This window comes from Wyeomyia smithii, chromosome 1, assembly GCF_029784165.1.
Source record: "Wyeomyia smithii strain HCP4-BCI-WySm-NY-G18 chromosome 1, ASM2978416v1, whole genome shotgun sequence".
Classification (NCBI taxonomy): Eukaryota; Metazoa; Arthropoda; class Insecta; order Diptera; family Culicidae; genus Wyeomyia; species Wyeomyia smithii.
In genome coordinates, this window is record NC_073694.1 from 144,738,466 (window position 1) to 144,764,118 (window position 25,653).

Genomic DNA, 25,653 nt, shown 5'->3' on the forward strand with positions numbered 1-25,653 from the left:
GACGGTGTTCACGAAAAACATTGTCACGACTGTTTTTTTTTCCCTACTTCCACTTGATCAATCGATTTTATGTTTGAATTTCGTTTTCATCACCGTTTGTTTTATTTTGCGGGTTTAAATTGATGCTTTTCGGTGAAACTAAAAAAAAAAAAATAATTTATAAAATTTTTAAAATTTGTTGTAATTGTTTTTTTTTGTTTTTTTTTCTCTGTTTTTCTGTTCATTCAATAAAGTTTCTGAAGATGGCCGAAAGAAATCAAGTAGGTCGAAACGTAAAGAAATAAGAAAAAGGTTGTTTAGTTTCACCGAAAAGCATCAATTTAAAGCCGCAAAATAAAACAAACGGTGATGAAAACAAGATTCAAACATAAAATCGATTGATCAAGTGAAAGTAGGGAAAAAAACAGTCGTGACAATGTTTTTCGTGAACACCGTCGTAAGGAAATATGGCCGACAAGTAGGCATTTGGATAAAAACACTGCTGAAAATATCGGTCAAAGTAGCTAAATCAAAAAACCGGCTGAAGTATTTACTAAATTGCAGAAGATGTAAGCTCGTACCAAAATGCCTCAACTACAAAATGCGTATCAACATGGAGAACGACGCATCCAACGATGAAGTCAGAAAGCTGGTCAGAAGACATAAAATTAAACTTATTAGCATAGCAATCCGGGATACAAAAAGGACGATCCAGAATAAAAAAGAACAAAAGTCTCATCTACGAAGAAAGGTAGAAGAAGCGACCAGCGCAGATGACTGGGTGCGTATGAAGGCCATGTTGGAAAAAGAGCTATGAACACATACAACCAATCAAAAGCTGTAGAAATACGAAAACTAGAAGACCTAAAAAATAAGAGCATTCGAAACCAAAGCCACAATCAGGAATGGATAGCGAACACAACTGAAGCGAATTTACCAGATTTCGTCGAGAGAACCTTGATGCTAGGACCGAACTTCAATGTACAAAATAAAAACACGATTCCATATATAAGGATGATCGCTGATGTCGAAACAGCCATCCAGGGAATACCTGAAGCAGAGGGAATACGAGGAGAGGTGGCAACCTTCATGTCAAATTATATCAACTATCAAAGACAACCCAGAACGAAAAATAACGTTTGGATCCATAAGGAAATAATTCGAACCAGAGAGTACCTCAGAGAGCATCCCGAACTGTACGTCACGAAAGCAGATAAGGGAAACAGAACGGTGATATTAGCAGCAGATGAATACAGACAGAAAATGACAACAATGGTAACCGATGAGGAAACGTACACGGCTCTATATGGCAATCCCACTGCAAGAACTCTCAAAAAACTCAACCTAATCGTGGAACAGTGGTTTACTGATGGACACATAGATGCGCGAAACAAATACCGACTTAAGGTGTACAACTGTCACCCACCATGAATTTACGGCCTGCCGAAATTGCATAAACCGGACAGACCATTAAGGCCAGTAGTATCCACTGTAGGGTCTGCAACTTACCGGATGGCACAATATGTAGCGGCTATTCTTGGTAAACTCGTTGGAAAAACCGAATTTCATGTTCGCAACAGCTTTGATTTTGCCGAAGAATTTTCACGAGTGCAAGTACCCGATGGATATGTCATGTATTCGTTAGACGTGGTATCTCTCTACACAAATGTGCCCGTAGAGGAGGTGTACGAATGTGTTGAGGAACGATGGGGAGAACTACAGGAACACACCACCATTCCTTGGAACAGCTTCAAAGAAGCAATGAAAACGGTCCTCGATGCATCTTTCTTCCAATATGAAGGGAAATTCTATGGGCAGAAAGCGGGGGGGCCCATGGGATCTCCTTTATCACCGGTAGTTGCGAACATCATCATGGAAAAACTAGAAAATGAAGCAATAGCACGTCTGAAACAGCAGAATATATCGCTCAGAACCTATCGACGGTACGTGGATGACTGTTTTGTCGTGGGGAAGAAAGAAGAGATCAAAAAAGTGGTGAAAGAGTTTAATGAGCGACACGAGAAAATTAATTTTGCAATAGAGAATGAGATCGAAGGCACCCTTCGGTTCCTTTTTTTCTCAATGGTGGAAAAATAGCAAAGATCTGGTTCCCGAAGCAGCAATATGGTCGGTATCTGGACTATAACTCGGAGAGTCCACATACTCACAAGGTTAACACTGCCATTGCGCTCGTCGATCGCGCACTGAAACTCACGGATGTGGAGAGTAGGATAGAGAGCATAAAGACCGCGAGAAAAATTCTGCGTAACAACAACTACCCGGAGGCGCTAATTCAACGGACTCTGGAGAGAAGGGTTCACTTACTCTACAACACGCTCCAAGGCAACCAAAAAACCGAACAACCGAAGAAATACGTTTCGCTCCCGTATGTACCGGGACTCAGTGAAAAGGTGGGGAAGATGCTGAAAAATTTTGATATCACGGCGTCTTTCAAGCCGTCGGATAAGGTGAAAAATGTGGTTTTCACTAAACTGAAGGACGCTGTACCAAAAATGAAACAAATAAATGTTGTGTACAGCATCCCATGTGGCGCATGTGACGACAAACATTACATAGGACAAACATCACAAACATTGGAAAAACGCATTGGACAACATAAAAACTCCATTCGTACTAACACATCAGCAACGGGACTCACGCAGCACACTCTGGAGCATGGCCACAGTTTTGACTTCTCTCGAACGAGAATTCTAGAGAGAATCAACAACAATGCGAGCAGGCTATCTGCTGAACTGCTCCACATAAAAATGAACAGCAAAACGACAGTGAACCTACAACGTGAAGTGGACGGTTTCTCCAATACATACAACAACCTGGCATACAAACTAAAAAACGAGCAACAACCCACACAACGACGACGGAAGAGAAACGAACGCAAAGGAGTGACATAAGTAACAGCTGATGACCACCCCGGGGGGGAAAATAATTTAGATTTAAATTGCGCGCTTTGATGGATTAACGCAAGGCAGCGAACTAGTGAGTGTACCTTTATAAAATTTTTAAAATTTGTTGTAATTGTTTTTTTTTGTTTTTTTTTCTCTGTTTTTCTGTTCATTCAATAAAGTTTCTGAAGATGGCCGAAAGAAATCAAGTAGGTCGAAACGTAAAAAAATAAGAAAAAGGTTGTTTAGTTTCACCGAAAAGCATCAATTTAAACCCGCAAAAAAAAAGATTAACAGATGTACAATTGTAGTAATAAAATTGCTAAACAGTACTGTACACTTAACTCAGCTCCATAAATAATGACGAACGGTTTTCCGTTATCTAACTCATCATTCAAACTTATGCTGAGGTACCATTTCCATGCTTCCCAGGTAAAATACTGTGAACGTAGGAAATCATTTAATACAGCATCCAATATGGAAAGAAAATCGTTCATAATCCAGAACAAGGAACCGGATATTCATAACTCGCATACTGTAGAACCCAGCGTATATACTGGTCGGACTTCTTTGGTCGGACTTTTCGAAAACAATCTCAAACTTATATTTGCTCAGAGCCGCGTGCACTCGTAGGCTTGGAAAGTTTTTCCTAGCAGTTCCGCTTGGCGCCTCCTCCACTCTTGAGGGTGTTGTTCGTATTTGATTCGAGATTTCAGTGAAAAGTTTGTTTTACGGAAAGCAAAAAAGTGTGCTGCTAGGGCCTCGCTTTACACATACGAAGGTCTACATCCTGTGCCAGGTAAATACTTTATCTATGTGTTGCTTCTTTTTCGGCTGCTTATCCAAATGAAGGATTGGAAGCCGAACGGCTACAAATAGACACCATTGAGAAAAAAAGGATAAAGAAAATAAAATATGATACGCTTTGTTTTGATATTCTTTTGAAGCATTTAAGAGTGGGATCATATTTAGAGAGCTTCTTTTCGAGTCGATGAAACAGTGGGATATTTTTAGCGCTGGTATGAATATTGGAGCGCATATATTTCTGGCTGTTGTGCGTCATCTAGAATCAGGAAATGAGCCTGTTGGATGATTTTTGGCCAATTTTGGGTTATTTTTCGAATACTGGAAGTTACCATCTTGAGTTTCAAAATAACTTGTGGGGCTAATTATTGGCTTCTGTGGTTTATCTAACATCTTAAAATACGTCTACTGAATATGTGGTTTTTGGTTATTCTGGAGTGTTTTCCAGAGACCACAAATCACCATCTCTAATATCAACATTTCGTCTGGAGTCAAACGTTGGCCTACTTTGGATGGTATTTATTCTTGTTTTCAGCTTTGCCAGGTCGAAATCTACGTTTAACAAGACTCGACATTAGACAATTTTACAATAGTTACAGTAGTATATATAAAAATTTTCGTATTTTAGTGGAAGCGTAGCGAACTTCACAATCGATTGTTGCAAGAACGTAGAGAACTTATTGAAAATCAACCGAGTTATAAGCATTTGTAATTGAGCGAACTTTATTACCTTTTCCGATTTAAGATACAAAACTTTTTTAAAGGCGTAGTACTACTCAAAAAAAATTCAAATAGAGACCTAGATGGCAAACAGTCCTTTAATTACAAACAAAAATTGTAAAAATCCGTGAATGAATGAATGATATTTGTAGTATAGTAATCAGCCGATGTGACTCGTTTTCTCATTTTGTAGATTGCAGTAAATGCGTCGAGCAAATCATTCATTGTCGACGAAATTCATTTAAAACCAGGAACATCAGAAAACTTTTGATAATCTGAATCATTCCCTGGTAAACCCTAAAACATTCGGTTACTTCGACGTTGATGATCGTAACTCACGCTGACGCAAGCCCTGTCGATCCGTATATTCATCGCTAAATCGTGACCAACGACAAATTACGGTGGGAAAGTCACGGGCTCGGAAACTGTACACCCAGATGTAGACGAAGCCTCCTCGTTGTCCTGTCGTTGAAGATGATGAGACCTACGTCAAGGCGGACTTCCGGCAGCTACTGGTCTCCACTGCCCAGCACAAGAATGATATTCTGGAGGAAGTAAGAAAGCAGAAACTTTCAAAGTTTGCCAAGAAATACTGGATTTGGCCTGCGATCTGCGAATATGGTAAGAGAATTGCGCCGTTCGTGACAAGCGGGGTTGTAAACGGAGAGATCCACTTCCAGGAGTGTCTACAGAAGCGTCTGCTTCCTCTGTTGAAGCAACACGAGGGACCACGATCTCAAGGACATGAAACCCCTCAACTAATCTGAGGCCTATCGAAAAATACTGGGCTATTATGAAACAGGCTCGACAAAAGCATTCCAAGGAGATCAAATCTGTAGAAGACATGTAGAAAAGGTAGGTTTCCGTTCAGAAAAATCTGCAGTAAGATGTTGTGCAAAACCTAATGAGTAGAATCTTAGATTAATATAGGAGCGGTTACCCTACTTTAAATTCTGAAAGTTTGAAAAGGATCCGTCAATTAAATAATTTTCCAGAGCGTTTTAAATAAATTTCTTTTAGCTCAATTAAAGCTGGTGGAATTGGTTGGTAAGAGGGCGTACGCAGTAACGATTAAACTCCCTTCAAGGCGTTTGAGATTATATTGCGTTGAACACCCACTCCTCACCCACTCATGTTTTTCCGGTTGGGGCTTTTGGAATGCATTTGTGTTGACCAGTTGACCAGTTGACCAGAATTAGTTATTGTCATCTAGAATTTATCATGGTCCGAGTTTTCGTTAGAAAAACGATTTCTACATATTCAAAAGAAGCAGGGGGCAACAAATACCCGGACACTTGCCGAGATTTTTTTGGCAGCTTTGGCACAGACAAACAGACGTGTGACTCGATGACGATTTCTTTGTCTAGAAAATTAACGATTATTTGGAAATTTTGTGTTTACTGGTGTTGCTATGAGCGTTCACACTCATTAGAAAACCCGAAAACAGTCGGGATGTCGTTAAAAGCAATGACAAAAACAATTTTTTACGAATATATTAGGGTTAGTAGGCTGTAAGATCATACATGGTGGCGTGTTGGTATAACGTTTCGAACAAGGGCGAAGATTTTTCAGAATTTTCCATCGAAGAGGCACGTCTGTTTGTCTCAGTTTTTGTACCAGCAGTGAACCCGTACTAGTTAGCATAAAATAGACCCCAGTGTGGTCCATAGCATAATGCCCAGCAACTCCTATCCCTACCTCCACGTGGTACCGACTGGGATACGAGCAATCAAGGGAAGATCGGTGAACCGATCAGAACTTGGTCGTATGCTGACAGGGAAGGGGGAGTTGTTCTCCTTGAAGAGCAGCTTGCCTGAGCGTCTGTTCCCTAGGTTAGGGGTGACTCAAACAGCGACTGATCCGGAGTGTACGGCTGAGCTATGCAAAGCGGTGTCTCGCCAGTTACTTCCAAACACAGCCCCGTCGCGAGACTAGGCATTGCAGCCCTAGTAAGGTAGCATGTCAAAATAAACATACTACAAACAATCCAGAACGTGAAAGGTATCGAAGCAATCGGCAAACAAAAGAGAACAACGATTGGAAATTTGGCACTTGGAGTGTTGGGACTCTGCTAGAACCGGCACGCGTGGGGCGACAAAGCGGAACGGGGCGTCGGTATTGTGCTACTCGGAAGCCAAATGAAGCGTGTCATTAGGTGGAGGCCTATTAATGACCGTCTATGCGTATTTAAGATCAAGGGCAGATTCTTCAATTACAGCCTTATCAAGGTGTACTCGCCAAAAAACGATAAAAACGAAGACGTTAAAGGAGTTCTATGAGCTCCTTGAGAAAACGAAGGGAGAGTGCCCACAACACGACATCAGGATCGGCATCGTAGATACGGACGCACAAGTCGGACGAGAGGAGTTCTTTCGTCCCGTTATTGGTAGGGAAAGTCTTCACTCTACCATCAACGACAATGGCTTGAGGTTAGTGTACTTCACCAGGCCAAGAAAATGGCCATCTATAGTACCCATTTTGCACGGCAGAGTATTCGGAAGCACGCCTGGACACACTCCAATGGAGAGGCTTGCTCTCAAATCGACCCATGCTGATCGACGGCCGGCACTTTTCAGACGTCACAGATGTGCGGTCCTTCCGAGGGCCAAACGCCGACTCAGTTCACTATCTCGTGGTAGGCAAGATTCGCGCCTGGTTGCCCAACGTATTCAAATCAAGATCGGCGAGGAAGATACGTCTGGACATCCAGAGGTTATCAGCGAAATGAGTTGCTGCAGCGTATACTCAAAAAATGAAAAGACGGATCGGTGAACCAGCTGGAGTGGACCTGAACGAGCAGTGGAAGCACATCTACGATGCAGTCAGCGAAACAGCGCAAGAAATAATAAGTATGACAACGGGAACCACGTGTAGTTGGTGGTTCGATGCTGAGTGTCTAGAGGTGACGGAAGAGAAGAACCGGGCCTACACCAACACGTTAGTAGCAGCTAATCGTGTGACGCTTTAGATGCGGCAGAAATACAGAGAGGCAAGAGCTGCCGAAAAGAGGCTTCACCATCGTAAGAAATGTGAGCACTACGATCGCATCCTCGAGGCGGAGAATTGCTTCACCAGGCACGACATGAGGAGCTTCTATAGAACGATTAACGGAATCAGGAACCGGACCATGCCAGTATCTGCCATGCGTAATGGTAGGGAGGGAAACCTGATTACCGATAAGTTGCAGGTAGCAAGGCGTGGTGGTGTTGAACGGTTAGGAAGGTAGGAGAGTCGTCGAGTAGAACAGGATAGAATTTGGCGAGGACGGACAAGCCACAACATTGGACGAGGTGAAGAATGCTTATAAAGAGCTTATAAAGAACCACAAAGCCGCTGGAAAGGACGGCTTACTGACCGAACTTTTTGAAGTCGGCTGTGTAGTGCAATTCACCAGATTATCCTAGGGGTATGGTCTGAGGAACAACTACCTACGGACTGGTTGAAAGGACTCATATGCTTTATCTACAAGAAGGAACATAGACGCGACCAAGGTAATCATCGAGGCATAACCCTCTTCAATTCCGCTTTTACAATTATCTCCCCTATCCTGTTCCAGCACCTGAGGTCGTTGTAGGAAGCCTTTGTTGGAGAATACCAATACGGTTTTCGAGTGGGACGATCTACAACAGACCAGATGTTTGCTGTAACGCGGGGTACGATACAATAAATTCCATAAACTGTGGCAAATAATTCTTGAACATGGTATTCTTACAAAACTAACTAAACTGTTACGTGCAACGCTTGACGGTTTCACATCACGCGTCAGGAATTTTCGGGCGCTTTTGTGTCGTTAGATGGTCTGAAGCAAGGTGACGGGGTCTAGAAACTTGCTGTTCAACATAGCTTTAGAAGGTGCAACACAGGCAGGTGTGTAGAGGAGCGGCACCATCATCACAAAGTCCCACATGGTTCTAGGCTTCGCGGACGACATTGATATAATTAGTGATAACCGTAGAGCAGTTGAGGAGGCCTTTACGACTCTCAAAAGGGAGGCTGCGAGAATTGGACTCATCATAAACACTACCAAAACGAAATGCATGGTGACTGACATAGAGTGTGGTAGTTCTGCGAATGTTGGTGCTGCGGTGGAGATGAATGGGAATACTTTCGAAGTGGTCGACGGATTTGTTTATCTTGGTACTCTCGTGACAAGTGACAACGAGGTGAGCCGCGAAGTGAAGAGACGGATTGCACCAGCGAATCGGCATTATTACGGATTGCGTATCCAGCTTAGGTCCCGTAGCCTACAGATCCGTACGAAATTTGCGCTCTATAAGACTCTGATCTTCCCGGTGGCGCCCTACGGACATGAACGTGAAAGGAGGAACGCTTGGAGTCTACGAGCGTAGAATCTTGCGATCGATATTAGGAGGCAGAAAATAGGGTGCGGCGTAGGCGCATGAATCACGAGCTGTACGAAGTATAAAAACACGCTGATACTGTCAAATTGATGAAACACGGCACCTACCACGGATGGCGGATAAGCGACTGGCAAAAATAATATTTAGCAGAGAATAGAGGCCGACGACTTCGAGGCAGACCTCGCACGCGCTTGGTGTGTGCTGTCGACGAGGATGCCAGAACAGGGGGTGTAAGGGGAGACTAGACAGGAGTAGCCCAAGACCGAGTTTTGTGGAGACGTATTCTGGATTCGGCGTAGGATCTCAACGATCTGTCGTCATAAAAGAAGGAAGAAGAAGTAAGAAGCCATCTCAACGCAATCGAAATTTTGAGGTTAAAGAGGCATAATCGAGCATATAACACTTCAAAATTTAGTGTTTCAGCTTGCCCCGCTATAAGGAGCAAGTTGAAATGAGTCGTAGTTGAAATAAAATTCAAAAGAATCGACGATTGTCGGAACTGCAAGGAAAATCATAGTTCTTTTTTGATAACCAGAAAGCTTAGTTAACGTTTAAAACCAATAAATTTGAGTTCGATATTTTTGGGAATGTTCCAGTAACTTTCAAAGTCAAACATCCGAAAAACGGTTTCATCTTACTTCGGTGTACCGTATCTAAATTTCGGTGCAATGGTAACCAGACTAATAATTTCACGAGAATATATCGGTAAAAACTTAAACTAAACAAAAATATAAATCTTGAACGGCATATGCCCAGCTTAATTAATTCCCTAAAACTATTAGCTCATTTTCCTGGCTCGAGATAGCAAAATATTTTCAAGTATAGGATCCATCCCATATCTACCTACTTGCCTCACTCCAAAGTGGTTTTACTTCCACCGCATCTTAGCGGCGTGTACTGTCGATGCGGATTACATCCCGTTCATCACAATTCACTTTACTCCAGCTTGACGTTCGTAACCCACCGCGACACCACAAGACAAGCTAATCCCGCCTTTCATCGAGTACCAGCCCTAGTAGCAAGGTTTCACCCGAACTTTGCGAGCGAATCAGAGGGAGATGCGAAATCGGAGCTTTCATGAGCATAATTTAATGATGTTGAACAAATTATAGCAAAATATCATTTCAATTTGGAAGTCGCTTTAAATTTCAGCTTCACAGTGAGTTCTCAGCAGGTGGGAAATGGTACAAATTACTCCTACGCGGCGATACGCTCCACTGGGGGTTGCCGATTTCTAAAATTATCCCACCGTGTTCGTCTTTGGTCGATAGAGAATCGTAACCGAGCGGTAAGCATACTTTAGTATGCCGCGTAAAGCGGAGAGCTTTCTGAACGCCATTCAAATGTTCTCGCCCATGAAGAGGAATGGGATTATTTGCTTGCCTCCATAACACACGCCTGTGTTTGTAATCCTTTACAATTCGGGGTGGAAAGCGAATTTCATTTTATCATCGCTGGTATCTTGATGAATGACTTTTCCGGTTCGGCTAATCGCCCAGATGCAGCTAGGTTGACGGTGGGACTTTTATGGTTGAGGTTGTAAAAATATTAGTGGATTGTACAGTTGCACATTACCAATAGCTGCTATCATAATAACAGCACACTGATCACACTGCGATTAGTTTTGTCAGTCAAGATTTATAGTATGTGTACGTTTCGGATGAGTAAAACGAGGAAATAAGTACGCATGTTAAGTTACCTGAAAGATCATTGTCTACCAACTGCACTTTGCCTGATTTGCTCAGCTGTTATAAAACATCTACGTGGCTCATTAAACTCTCTGAAATCCATTATAACTTCTACCCATGCACAAGTTCCTCCGATGAAGTTCTAGCATTTTCACCTGCGCGGTTTGGTAGGTTGCTAATACCATGCTTCTCAGTCCATCATGTGCATGAAACTTTTCTGTATGCGATGTGTAGAGCTCTTTGGGTCACAGAAAGGTTTTGCCCTTTATTCTTTGGCTAAAAGCATGAATTTGCATCTTTCGGCAGAAAGCTAGAAAGTTTCCGAAGAAGCTTTCGTTTGGTAACAGTGTGAGGCATTCAATTTTTTGGTTGTATAAATACCCATTTCATCCGTAATGATAACTTGAGGTCGAGCCACCACTTCAAAACATCAAAAAATAAAACTCGGAAATAGACAGTGCGTTCCCTGTGAAAACGCTATTTTATGTTAGCTTCACCGCAGCCTAAATAAAATAGCGTTTTCCCAGGTGACGCATTAACTGTTACCGAATCTTGTGTCTTGATTCGACCTAGCGGCGTGATCTTGCCTTTCTCATCCGAACATTATTATTGGTTAAAATGGACTTGCACGTACACTTCTTAAAAAATATTTTCGACGACTGATGATCACTGTAACACTTTAAATTTTCAAACGATGTACAGGGCCTAAAAATCAGGGCGACTGAATGAAATGTGTTGCTACGCCAGTTGTTTCTGGCGCCTGATATATCTGAGCAAACCGAATATGAATTACCACCAGCAATTCAAAAAAATACAGAACAAAATAAACGGCATGGATCTTGGCGATCGAAGAAGGAATTGACTAGAGGTTCAGTAATTTCGCTTCAAATGACCCCATCGTCGAAAGAAACGTCAGCATTGAGAGCGTGGTTTAGCTGATGCATTGAGCCCGTGTGCAACGTGTCAGCCCCTGTTATGTGCATTATCAAATAATTTGGCAATGACCAGACGTTGGAAACAACATTTCAGTATATTGTCAAACAGTGAAGGAGTAGAAGCGTCGAAAGGGGCATGATCAATATTGAAAATGATCCAGCATACATGGACGAGATGAAGAAAGCAGTAAAAGAGCTGACAGATTTCAATGCAGCTGGGAAGGTCGGCAATCCTACCAAACCTTTCAAAGTCAGGAGCGAACAGCTGTATCATGCCATCCATTGAATCATGGTGAAAGTTTAGTCTCATAAATTATTGCCTCCGGGTTGGTTGGAAGGTCTAATCTATAAAAAAAACAACAAGTAAGGCCACACCCTAGACGAAAGCTATTATCAGGCAAAACTATTCTTAATGCCTTATACAAAATTATCTCCTGCATACTGTTCCACAGACTGAGGCCGTAGAAGGAAAACCCCGAATACCAATACGGTTTTCTAGAGGAACGCTTCACAAACCAAATGTTCACCTTGCGACATATCCTCGATAAAATTCGAGAATTCAATCTGCTGACTTACCATCGTTACCATCATAGACTTCAAGGCAGCGTACGATTCAGTTAAGAGATGATAGTCATGGTGTATTATGCTCGAATATGGTTTCCCTACAAAACTGTTTAAGTTGTTACATCAAGCGTTTGTGTAACCAGTGAGATATCGGACACTTTCGTGAAGTTAGATGGTTTGGAGCAGGGTGACGGTATGTCAAACTTACTTCTCAACAGGACATTGAAAGGTGCTGACGTTAAAAAAAATTGCACCATCATTACGAAGTCTCTCACGCTCCTAAGGTATGCAAACGATGTCAGCTTATTTATTTTACTTTGCGAACGAATTAGAGATGACTAGCTTTTTCTGTCTTGGGAAGCCGTTCTGCAGTCACCTCGTACACCAGCGGATCGTTTCTTCTTCCACCGCATACCCCCACCGAGTGCGAGGCCTACAACAGATCAGCATATTTGCATTCCTTTTACAACTCGTGAGTCTTGCGCCTGCGTCACACTCCATCTTTTAATTTTCCGCAGAGTATCGATCGCAGGTCTTTACGGTCAAAAACTCCGAGCACTCGTCGATCAGTTTCCTTCAGCGTCCATGCTTTATGTCCGTAAAGGGCCACCAGGAGAATCAGCGTCCTATACAGCGCTAATTTCGAGCGAGTTTGCAAATTACAGGACCTTAACTGGTTACGTAGTCCGTGGAAGGCCTTGTTTGCAGCTGCAACTCGTCGTTTCACTTCACTGCTGCTCATAGACGAATTCATCGACATCTTCAAATCGTTCTTCATCAATCGCCACTTCAGCAAAACCAAACTGGAACTCCCACGTTCCTTGCCAGGTACCATGTATTTTGTTTTGACAGAGTTAAAGATAAGTCAAAACTTCCCCGCTTCCCTATTTTTTTATATCAGGTGGAGGGAAAATTTACTATCAAGCTCTATCAAGTCTTTTTGTTTTTGTTAGGGAATTAGAATTACGTTGTCCATTGATGTGAACTTTTGTAATAATCGAGTCTCTTAGCTAATTAGCTAACTAATCTGGAGACTGGCTCAACCGATGGTCAACCTGTCGTCTGCTTTGCAACTCTCGGAGTATTTGAGAGGCGGCTGCAAAAACCGCCCTCCAGATGCTCGAGTCTTCACACATCCTCTGAACTAGGTTGTCCGGAATAGTGTCTGGCCCGGTCATTATCATCACTTCGCTCCACGCACGCGCAAAACGAGAACATACGAAGAATACATGCTCAGCAGTCTCTTCCGCATCCACGCATCCAGGGCACATGGGGGACCCTGCATGCCCGTACCTGTATAGGCAACCATGACCTGACAGGATCTGTGTCAGGTGGAAGTTAACCATCATTTTGTGGAATTGGACCATTCCCGCGGCCATCTGATCATCGATAGTGATCTTCAGGTACCTCGTATGCCTTTAGACCCGCTGTCGTGGAGTTCTTTTAGTTCGAGATAAACGGACCATTTCATATAAGTGTTCAACATAGAATGAATGTATTTCTCTTACCAAATAGCTTACGACCTATGCTTATTTCTCAGACCCAAGCTCAAGCGCGTTAGTGGTGAACAGTCAATGTGTTGGCCAAATGTTTGGCATGGGCAAAGCAGTGGAAACAAAATCGTGCAAAATTAGTGCTATAGATAGCCATACCTCTGCCTGCAACGAAATTGACTAGCCTCAGGCCGTTGTCGTTCGTAGTAACGTTTGAGGTAAAAAAAGGACTTTTTTTAGATGGTGATGAAAAAAAACTAAGACAAGTAATTGAGTTGGATAAATTTCCCATTAATGGTAATTATATTATCTTATTTGCAAAAAAATTCTACGTCCTTGCGAGCGGCCTTCCGACAGTTAACCGGAACATTCGCCATGGCGGACGAAAACGTGCGTGTTGGCATGTTTTCAAGTTCTTTCTTCGTTTATTTTATTAATTCCTCCTCAGTTTTCGCGACAAAATTGTTGGAATAGATCTTGCGCTTCAAGTTTGCCCAGAAATTCTCGATGGAACGCAGCGCCATTTACCAGCCTCTTTGACTATGCGATACCAAATTGGGACGCAGCATTACTACCAACCAACTCTGCTCCATCAATGAGTACAGGACCAGTCACAAAATATAATCAACAAGACAATCGCAACGGCTTTCTTGGCCCCAGAGCCCATCAGGCATATACAAAAAAGCAGCTTGCCGTGGCACAGACAAATTCCTGCTTCTGACTGTAATGACTGTTCTATGGAAGCCTCGTATATCGTTTTTAACAAAGTTGTCCTCTGCGCTGGCGAGCACTTGTTCCTCGTGCTTTTTACGATGGTGAACTCTATTTTCGGCAACTCTTGCCACCCTGTGTCGTACCTACCAGGTGGTAGGTCTCGTAGTCGTTCCAATAACACTCCGTAACCCATTTATATCTTCCACCTCGTGGAGTTTGGGATAGGAGTTAGTGGACAGAGGTGAGGGATCACATAAGGGTCTCAGGTTACACGTGAACCGAGAATCACTATCAACTAGTTCAGAAAACTTTCAAGATAATCTCGAGGTACGATGCTGCACATTTTAAACAGATAATTATTTTTATTTCCAATTTACAAAAATCCTCACACCAACAGTTTATATGAATGTACGAAAAAAATTGATTTTTTGTTTAATACTTCGATTGTTCTCTATCAAATCAAAATGATTTTTGGTTATCGTTAGAACTGTAAGACTTACACAAAATTCATTCCAGCGGCAAAAAGCTAGCGTGGGTGAAAGACTGCGGGAATTGTTTGTTTATTGAATAAAAGGCTTATGTTGAATATTTGAATATAAATTGAGTGATTATTCACGTTAAATAGAGCGTCATGTCATAAGTACTCGCCTATGTTCAGGTATCAATATTTAATGAAAACAAGACAGCTGTACATGCGAAATACATCACCCGCCCACATTGAGCTCCATTTTAATAATTAGTATCTGAAAGGCTCCCTGTTTTAATTACTTAGAGTGGCACCTAGCATTACAGAGTGCTTTGAAAATTTCGTTTGCATTCTTAAATCTCGCTAACGCGCTTAATAATGAGAATTAGAAAATGGTTTACTTGCGGGATACCTCTGCGCTGTTCGGTTTGCCTTAAACCTAACACAACATCAAAAGAGTGTTACCACCAGGTTTTTGTTCGGTCCGGGTCTGGAATTGGCGGAAACGAAAAGTAAGCAAATTTATATTTAGCGCTGCCAGCGCGAGTTTCAATAGAATACTGAGAATATCCAAATCTATTTATTACAGTAAATACCCGGCATGTTGCTAGAACAAAGAGCCCTAACAGCGATGTAGAGCGAGGAAATTTTGCTTTTCCACGAAAACCATCAGCTATTGAAATACGCATGTTTTTTAATTTCAATTACAATTTATGCATTCCATGTACCCAGTTCACAATTATAATTCATTTAAATAAATTTAGAACCTTTAGCAGTAATGAATATTTGCTACTGCAAATAACCGTTGAATCATTTTTTTATTTAAGTTTGAGAAAAAAAAATCCAAAATAATTACTAGTAACGATGCCTACCTATTGCATGTACGCTAGCATGCCTCCAGTGATTATCTGCTCCTTATTTCCAGATCAAGACTCCAGTACCGATAAAAAAAAAACAGTTTATACTTTGAAAAGGGAAATTAATGGTGCATTTCATATTTACCAGTAGATACAATCTCGTTCAGTTTGCTTATCCGGCTTATGCGGAAGTATTTGGGGCTGTTCACTGTTCGGTTCTTTCTCCAAGACACATGCTTGATTCTTATTCATGCAGCTGTTTGCTTAACGGGAATTAAACGCTAGGAGGGTTATGCAAATGCCGCTTGCAGCACCGATCTTATCCGGAATAAATAAATCCCTCCCAGAGTTTGAAGCCATTGAACTAGAATATGCAACCGGAGTAGGATACGGATGGGTGAACGCTATCGGGATATGATAACGTTTGAATAAATAATTTATGAGAGACGTTTTCGGGGCACCTGGGCTGACTCGTGCAGGCATCTGGTACGGCAAGAGCATACACTCTCGTGCAATGTTTTCCAACTCACTCCCTGTCGTTCGAGCTAGTTTAACCCTAGGTTTCGTGGATGGCGGTACGTTGGAAATTGCTAAGCCTTTTGTATTAAAAAGATCTACCGTAGAAAAGAAGCTTAGCAGAATGGTTCGTCTCGAGACGATAAACAAAACAGCGAGAAGCTGATAAGTAACACATGAAAGAAACTTTCAGCCAGGAAGTAAAGAAAACAACTTCCGGTGCTCGTAGTTGAAGCTCCTTACGTTGTGAAGCTTGAAAAAGCGCGTTGAACATGCCATTGAATAACTTTTTTTTCTCCCATACTGCTGCCGAGAAGAACTGCATGGGTATGTGGTAAACTGCTGTTTTACAACCAGGCCCGACTTGAAAGAAATCAAACGATACCACCTGGGAATGATTAATGAATGAAGCTTCCATCCAACCAACCCAATTTCAGCAAAAGTACGAGCTCACCAAAATTATTTAAATCGGAAGAAACGTATGACTCCGACCCTGTTCATTTCCTTAGCATTTGCACGCTAAATGATAATGCTTATCTGATCAAGAGATAGAATGGAAATTGTATTAAATGAAATTTAATTAATTTTCACTTGACACGATAATACCGAAGCAATCTCTTTCAACTAAAGTATACGATGTTTCTTATCGTACGATGAATTAGACATTCAAATGCTAGGCGAAAAATGGGGAATGATAATAAATAAATTAATTCAATTTTCGAGCAGTTACAATCTGCCAATTTGCATATATTCCAGTGTAATGTGCCGCCATTCCGATATTACACAAGCGAAAAGTATTCACGAGAATGTATTCATCAATTCTAGATTTTAAATTGACCTCCGTCAATTCTTGTAAATCCTAGTGTATTATCAAAACGCATCACCCATGAATAATTGGACTTTTTTTTATTACATTCGAAACGTATTCGTTTCGTCTAAAGGTACCTAAAGATTCTTTTCGATTGTAGATTCTCGCAACGGATGTTCTGATTCGGTATCACTTCCTTCTTGTTGCTCGTAGTGTCACATTGTTGATATCGAGTTTTCTAAATCGTTTTGTCATTTCGGTTTCTGAGTTCATGCCATTGTCAGTTGGAATGTTGGCCTGGAAGGAGTGCTTTCTGACAAAAGGGTAAAGGTGATAACGGACATTTACAGCAAGACTAGGAAAAAGTTATTTGTTGAGGAAAAGCAAACGTAAGACTGGTCAACCGAGCTTTGTCAAACGTCCGACGTTCACCCGTTCGCACACACAGACAGACAGACAAACTCACACCCGTACATAAATCGGAGCGGAAAACTTAGTTTATGAAAGTTGGCTGCCATCTGAAGAGGTCTTTTCCTGCTTCGATTGGCTCCCAGTGTATCACCGAGATCCAGTGCACCGGGTTTGGGGAAGTTCAACAATTGAATTTCGCTTCGACATACAACGGGATGTTGAAATTGGCATTGGTCCCTATCCGGTATCAGGAGAGATGGCGCAGAGCATCTTTTGCTCGTAAGTAGTTTCGGTGCAAAGATGAATTTGATTTGAAATGGAAGGAAGTGATTTTCGTTTCAACCTTCCGAGTGGCATCTCATTGCCAGCTTAACAGTTCGAGTAGAAGATGGAAAATTGTTCGGCGGGGCAGGAAGTTCGACATTAAGATCGGGCTCCAATTTGCCTGGAAAAGCTGGAGTATAATTGAGGGATATGTGGTTTGTTGTCTTTTGTTAGAAATATCTGCCAATACGACTTAGTTATAAAATATAATAAATGTTTGTAAGAGTTTGGAAATAATTTCATTTTTTATCTGACAAACAATCAGGAAAATAATATGATTGGCTGCTTCATGCTTAAACTATAATGCACCTAGAAATTGCCAATATTATCGGAAAATTGTACAACATTTTTCTTGTGTTAAAGTAGAAACACATGATGAAGTATATTTATGGACTTAAAATAAGACGGATTTCGTGCCTACTTGTCCATGCGATTTACAGCACCTTCTCAGAATTGAATGAAACTTTATGGGTGTGTTGTAGGTCTTACTCAACTGTACAACTCTGCATTTTTTGACGTAGATTTATGTCTTTAGCCAGCATTCTGAAGTACAAATTAAAATACCGAACGCTGGTCGCGTCACGAAATTGGGTCAGGTTCCAAACGCCTATAACTCAAGATGCAATCGACGGATTTTAAATGTTAGTTTATCAATCGACTACAAAGCTTTCTAGCAATTTTGATAAATGCGCCTTTGATTCTATTTTCAAAAGGAAACCGCAAGGTTAGGCTCTATTTCATCCAAGATTTCGACCACACAAAAGTCGAAACTCGACGGTTTAGTTTGCTAAAATCTAAGTAACTCTGATTGGTAGGCGAACTAAGCGTTTGTGTTTGATAAAAAATAAACTTTATGTCTGAGGTGAACCAGCCAAAAGCTGAAAGCCTCTCTAATAAAGAAAAAAAACTCTATTGTCGATCGACGTTGATCGCATCTCTGTGGTAACCCTACAGTGGGGATTAAGATACCGTGACAACATAGTGGAAAGCTGTATTTTCACCAAAAACTATACACGGCTGGCAGACTATGATTGCTAGGATCCAGAAAGTTTAAAATAGGCATTTGAAATTAGACAGCCTTTTCCCCTCTTCAGATTTTCATTTTAAACCCCTATGCAGCCGAACTTCTTTAGAGACGTAATTCTACGTCAAAATCGTTTGATTTCTGTCGAGTAGAAGGCCCTATGCCAGCGCACAGTAGTCCAAAAAAGCGAAAGGTGGAACTTATTTCCGGAGCGCCTTTAACCTTCATTCTATCTTACTGGTGTCTTCGAATCAATTGTTTGAAAAAGTTCCTTGCATAATCTTAAATACTTCTTTTTATTCTCGCTTAGTTTACGTCGGTCTAGTTCCGCCACTGTTGTTGTGCTAATCACTGACGCCCAAGGAGGCGACTCCACCCAGGACCCTAACTTACGACCCGTTGATTAACGGACCGGCGCCAACGGCTTCACTTTCTCATGCGATGGAAGGCGTGATCCCAGAGATTTTTCGCCTCAGAAAATCATCTTTTTGTGTTAAGAGATGGAGGAATGGTTTATTTGGCAAAGTTGTAGAAAATAAAATAAAACAGTAGCGGAGGTCGACCGGAATAATTGTTACAGAGGTGGGATGGCTTTCTCGGTCTTGAAGAATTAAAACGACTAGATTTTGGTCAACCTGACGTTTCGACCTTTGGTTTAGGCCTTTATCAAAGGATACTATGGATAAAAATGACATAATTACTTGTAGGTACTAACTAACAACACAAAGCTTTAAACTTACACACTAGTCTGCCGTTTTTCGTTTCTTAAACATTTAACACTGATTCTTGAAGGTTTCGCGTTAATTATTTATCAATGCATAATTTGTCTTAACTTGTCTAATGTCTAATAAATATCGGGAAAAAAATCGGGAAAAAATATAGTTTGACTTGGCGGAAAACTAAAACTGTATCGGGTTTTTCAAAATGGGGAGTGAGATGCTTTATGGTTGATGTGGTTGAGTATCTGTGGTGCTATAATCTGGGCTTTTTGTTGGTCTGTTATTATTGAGAGTGATATGTGATCTGCGAGAGGTGGTGTTTTGGTATGTGTGAAGAATGCCTGCGTAAGTGGTGTTGAGGTTATCTACATCTGTTCTGAAGTTAACTGTGTTTGGTGTGTTCTGGATATGACACATTTCAAGTATTGGTAGATCAGAAGCTTTGTAACTGCGGTCAATTATTTTGGTTTTGCTGAGGTTGAATGTGTGTTCATGATCGATCATGTGTTGTGTGAGAGCTGTTCGTTGTTCGCTGGGCTGGTATGGGGATGCAAGCAATTTGTTGACATTGGATTTGTGTCCACTGATTCTTGTCTTCAATTGATTTTTTGTCATCCCTATATATGATTTGGCACAATCGTTGCAGGGAATCGAATAGATAACATTGCTGTGTTGTAGTGGTTCTATTGGATCTGTCACTGGTCCTTACAGATTTCTCGTTGTTTTGATGGTTTTTAATTCTATTTTAACTAGGGGATAGTCTTTTTTCAGGATGCTAATTAGAATGGAGCTGAGTGTCGGAATGTTAACCACGGTGCGGTAGGTAATTTCAGGGCCGAGGTTGTCTCCCGGTGTGCTGTTGGTGGTTGGTGTTGCAGGTGCAGTAATCGGTTGTTTGATGCTATTAGTGAGGCGATTATCAGAGCGGATGGATAGCTGTTGCGGCGGAGATGTTTTTGTTGTGTTATGCTGCTGTTGGTGGTCAGACTGGTGACGCGATGAATGAAGTTAGTTGCGACGTTTATCTTCATTGCGAGTGGGTGAAACGAATGGTAATTGAGCAGACGTCCAGATGCTATTGGTTTCGCATACCATTCTGTGGTGAGTGTTTGATTGGCGGAGTGAATGATTTTCGTGTCCAGGTACGGCAGGCTTCCATTGGATTCTTCTTCCATCGTGAATTGTAGGTTAGGATGAAACTCATTGAACTTGCAGAGAGTGTTTTGGGTTTCATGTCGAAACGTCAGGTTGACCAAAATCTAGCCGTTTTAATTCTTCAAGACCGAGAAAGCCATCCCACCTCTATAAAATAAAACTTTGCTAAACAAACAAAATTCCGCTCTGCATTGGGTGCAAGTTAGGCGTCGTACACAAATTACGTAACGCATGAAAGGGGCGGGGGGAGGGGGTTAACTCTGCGTTACTTATTGCTACATAGGGGGGAGGGGGGGTAGTAGAGACCGTTACGTAACTGTGAAGTTTGTTCAAAATTGCAAATTTGGAGGGGGGCAGGTTGTCCAGCGCTACGTAATATCGAACGTTACTTATCGTTACATAGGAGGGGAGGGGGTCTGAAATCTAGGTTTTAGCGTTACATAATTTATGTACGACGCCTTATAAAGAAGATTATACGAAAGTCACTCAAAATTCCGTTTTTCGATCTTAACTTTTGTTGGTTGCATTTTACAAGAAAATGTTGTTGAAAGGAATTGCTGAAGCACATAAAACACACGTTTTTGTCGAATATTACAGCTATCCAGGACCTTTCCTTACAAAAGTATAGCATATTCTAGCTTATTCTTTCGATAACTTAAGGGGTTATATACCTTTTTGGTCGAGAAAAATGAGGGAAGTTTGAATCTATTTTTAACCCTCTAGTGCCCAAGTTAATTTTTAGACGGGCTTCGGTAAAATCACTATTAATCATTATAAACACATTTTAAGTATTTATTGAAGCTTTTTAGAGGTTTGACTGAAGCCCGCCATTTTCATTGCATCAAAGGGGATTTTTCTGGAATTTCAGTTAATCCACATCAAAAAAATACGTTTGATTTTGAGATATACCAGTTATTACTGGATTAATGGCCGTTTCCCCGAAACGCTATTTTTTTGCAGAGGCTTGCGGTGATCCTGATAGAGACTCAGCGGGTCAACCGAAATCAAAAATCTCATATTATTTCATTAGTTTAGAATTGTGCCGGGTCCTTGAACGATCGTTTTTTTTGTTTTCAGTGCAAACGGGAACGTTTTTCCCAAAAAATGCACGTTTTGAGCAATAAAAATTGCGTTTAAAATTTTTTTGCGGCAAAATGTTGGTTTGTTCTTGAGTTAGGCAGAAATTCATGTTTCATTTGTATGAGACTCCTCCCTTCCAGAAGAGGGAGGGGTCTCAAACTATCATAAGAACCTTTATCGGCACCAAAAACCCCTACATACAAATTTTCACGTCGATCGGTTCGGTAGTTTTCAAGCCAATATGGATCAAACAGACAGACAGACCGGACTGCATTTTTATATGTATAGATTACAGCATTGATTTTTTAGAACCTAAAGAGTGAATATACATTTACTGAATTGAAGCGTTCATGTAAATCTATTTTTACAAATAATAAGTTTAAATGAGAAAGGCTGGGTCTGACCGCTAGGTGGATTAATTTAGGTTTTTTTTTTGGAAGACGCAATAGCATAAATGCTGTTGCGAGACTGAGAATGCTAGATTTCTACTATCTGCTACCATCCTGTACGAGAACAAGTACATATTACAATCGGCCCTTCTCAGTATCACAAAGAGATTAGCACCCAACGTCCGTATAATACCAGTCTTGGAATGAATCATACATATAGCACAAAAAGTGCAATCCCAGTTAACTAGGTATATTTTGTCGAAGGGGAAGCAAGCAATAATCGAATAATAAGACGTCAAAATCTGCGTTTCGAGAAAACCTAATAATTTTCGATAGTGAACATAATGTTAGCTCTATCTTACGATTAATTTTAAAAGTTTCTAAGTGACATCAATTTCACATATTAGGAATGCTAATAAACTCTCGCTATTTGTCAACAGTTGGAGCCAGTAGTAAATTTTAGTCCATTTTGACATATCATATAGGGTAGGGGCGGGTAATTTCGGCGTACTGGTATTTTCAGCCTATTCTCAGCTTTTACAGTCACATTCTCACTTGAACAAAAAATTTACCGTCAAAAAACAAATGCATTCTTTAGTTTGATGGCTACAAGTTTGGATAGTTTTCTTCCGGAAAATACCATTGTGAGCAAAATCATTTCAAATCGCATGGAAATACGCTAAAATTTAATCGACCATTTTTGATTTGAATGAAACTTTGCACACGTATTTGGCTTGGCAAACTGTGCATTTTTCACAGGTGGAGAGATTTTTTACACCCATGAGTTACATTCTAAAAGGGCGTATGCCTTTTGGCATAGGTTTTATTCGAAGCATTGTGGCCCAGAAACCGTTGGTTGTATAGAAAAACTGTCTGAGAATGAAATGTAGGGAATTAAAAATGCACCATAAAAAAATATACACTGTACAAAAAAAAATTTTTTTTTGAGAAAAAAAAATTAAAAAAAAAAACATTAAATTTCAATTTAAAAAAAAACAGTTGAATTTTTTTTTTTAGAAACTTGCCGTTAATACGCAACTTTTAAAAAAAAGTCCAGGATGGAGAAATGAAAAATAATTTTTTTATGGTAGATTAATTTTTTTATGAAAATTCTAATTCAAACATTTTTCAAAATATTTGTAATCTGATGATTTAAAAAGATGCAAAGAGTCATTTTGAATAAAAAAGCTCTGGGTAGTAAACATTCTAAAGGCATTGGTTTTCGAGTTATTTCTAATTTAAGCTCGAAAAATTATAATTATTTAGGAAAATACACGTTTTCCTTAATTTGTCCATGGTTCTCCAGCAAAAACCATACGTTCATTGGAATGCTTGATCAAAAATATACAATTCATTCTTTGACAACAAAACGATTGGGAGAACGACTCTCAAGAAAAGAGTTAAATGTTCTAAGTGATATAAATATATATAAGAATCAAATATTTATTTTCGAGTTTTAGTATCTTAGGAACATATTTTTTTTTGACATAGATACTTTACAGAACTAGTTTCACCTTATATTTTATATACATCATAAGTAAATGATTCGTCTTCTTTTGAAAACTGCTTCGTTTGTATCTTATTTTCTGAAATCGGAACAAAAGAGTATTATTTTTGTGTGGCAGCTATTATTATAGATTTTTTGAAAATATTGCTCCATTCTGTTACTCCTTGTTCATATTCTTCATATGATACCCAACTAAACGACATTTTTGATGAATTTTTATTACAATCATACAATTCTTTTGCGCTTGTAATGGGATGTTCATGTTCTTTAGCTAAACTTGCAATTCCTGCCATTCGTTTTAATATGCAACCAATTGCATCGCATGGGCCTTTACCATGAGAAGTCGCAAAAAAATGCCACTCTGCATCGACGTTTTATTTTGTTTCGAACTTGCAAAGACTTGCAAAGTTTTTTCTATTTTTATATTGTGAGGCAGCTCCATCAGACATTAATATCGCTTTTTTTTGTTGTTTTCGAAAAACTCATTAATTTGGCAATGAACACCTGAACCGCAACAGTATCATGATGGAGTACTTCCTATATTATGATGAAGCTGATATTCTTAAGTGTTCCAGATTCTTAATAGTAAACAACGAAGTGATGAATGATGACTTGACTATCATTTCAATAACTACACGAATCACAAATTGATAAAGACGTATTAAAATGAGCTTGACTGTTCAATATTTTTAATTTAGCAATAACGGTTTTGTTTAATTTGCATAAGCTTGATGAGCACCGATGATCAGGAAAGGGTTTACTGCATTTGGGCTTGATGTATTCCATTTTCACTTTATTCATCTTCACAAAATGCAAACTGTTACTAACACAACTGGAGTAGTGCAATCGTATTAATAAACGAAAACAGATATTATAGGTAACCCAGTAGTTATTGGTTGCGTACTTTACAAACAGTTATTATTAGTGAACAAGTAGGTAGTGTTGCACGACAAACATATTTTTTTATAAAACATTCGGCAAGGGGGAACGTGTAGGTAGGCTACGGTTTAGTGCTTGAGTTATTTATCCAATCGTTTTGTTGTCTAAGAATGAATTGTATATTTTTGATTGAGCATTCCAATGAACGTATGGTTTTTGCTGGAGAACCATGGACAAATTAAAAAAAAACGTGTATATTCCTAAATATTAATAATTTATTGAGTTTAAATTTAAAGTAACTCGAAAACCGATGACTTTAGAATGTTTACTACCAAGAGCTTTTTGATTTAAAATGACTCTCTGCATCTTTTAAAATCATCAGAATACAAATATTTTGAAAAATGTTTGAATTAGAATTTTCATAAAAAAATTAATCTACCATAAAAAAATTACTTTTCATTCCTCCATCCTGGACTTTTTTTAGACGGTTGCGTATTAACGTCAAGTTTCTTAAAAAAAAAAAATAAATTCAACTCTTTTTTTTAAATTGAAATTTAATGTTTATTTTTAATTTTTTTTGTGGTAAAAAAAAATTTTTTTTGTACAGTGTATATTTTTTTATGGTGCATTTTTAATTCCCTACAACTCATTCTCAGACAGTTTTTCTATACAACCAACGGTTTCTGGGCTACAATGCTTCGAATAAAACCTATGCCAAAAGGCATACGCCCTTTTAGAATGTAACTCATGGGTGTAAAAAATCTCTCCATTTGTGAAAAATGCTCAGTTTGCTAAGCCAAATACGTGTGCAAAGTTTCATTCAAATCAAAAATGGTCGATATTCGACCATCGGTCATTTCGCGCGATCTTGCTCTTGTGTAACGAGTTTTGGCAAGTTTAATAAATCAACATCACGTTGCTCACTAATCTCCTTCTAGGTCGAAAATGAAATCATTAACACTCATACATAAACACAACCCAGAGTCGCTAGCGTATGTTGTTATTGAAACCTTACTAAAATGATAAATTCGCGAGATATTCATGGATTCAATACAAGCATTGCCTCGCTGTTCAATGTTGACGAAAAAAGGTTGTCAGTGAACAGTCGTTATAGTAAAAGTGATTCTATTCCATGACTACGCTTGGCCTCATACTGCCAAAGTTTATAAAATTTACATAGATACTATCAAATGGGAAGTCCTACCTTAGCCGCAGTATTGACCACATAATACGCCGTCTGACTTGTTCCGATCAGCAGTTGAAGACAACAAAAAATGGATTGAGCACTTTCATTGTTAGGGTATTCGAGCTCTACCAGAAACTTTGAACAATGTTAGTCCTCCAAAGTTATTCATGT

The 25,653-nt window shown here is 39.9% G+C and overlaps 2 protein-coding genes across 2 annotated transcripts in view; one reads left to right on the forward strand and one right to left on the reverse strand.

The window, feature by feature from the left end:
* LOC129717636 (uncharacterized) overlaps positions 1-25,653 on the reverse strand; it is a 162,786-nt gene that overhangs the window by 14,526 nt on the left and 122,607 nt on the right. The window lies entirely within an intron of this gene.
* LOC129717253 (uncharacterized) lies at positions 1,492-2,891 on the forward strand. The gene is made up of 2 exons (XM_055667111.1): positions 1,492-2,035; positions 2,077-2,891. Exons 1-2 carry the CDS (start codon positions 1,492-1,494, stop codon positions 2,889-2,891), a joined length of 1,359 nt encoding a protein of 452 aa, XP_055523086.1.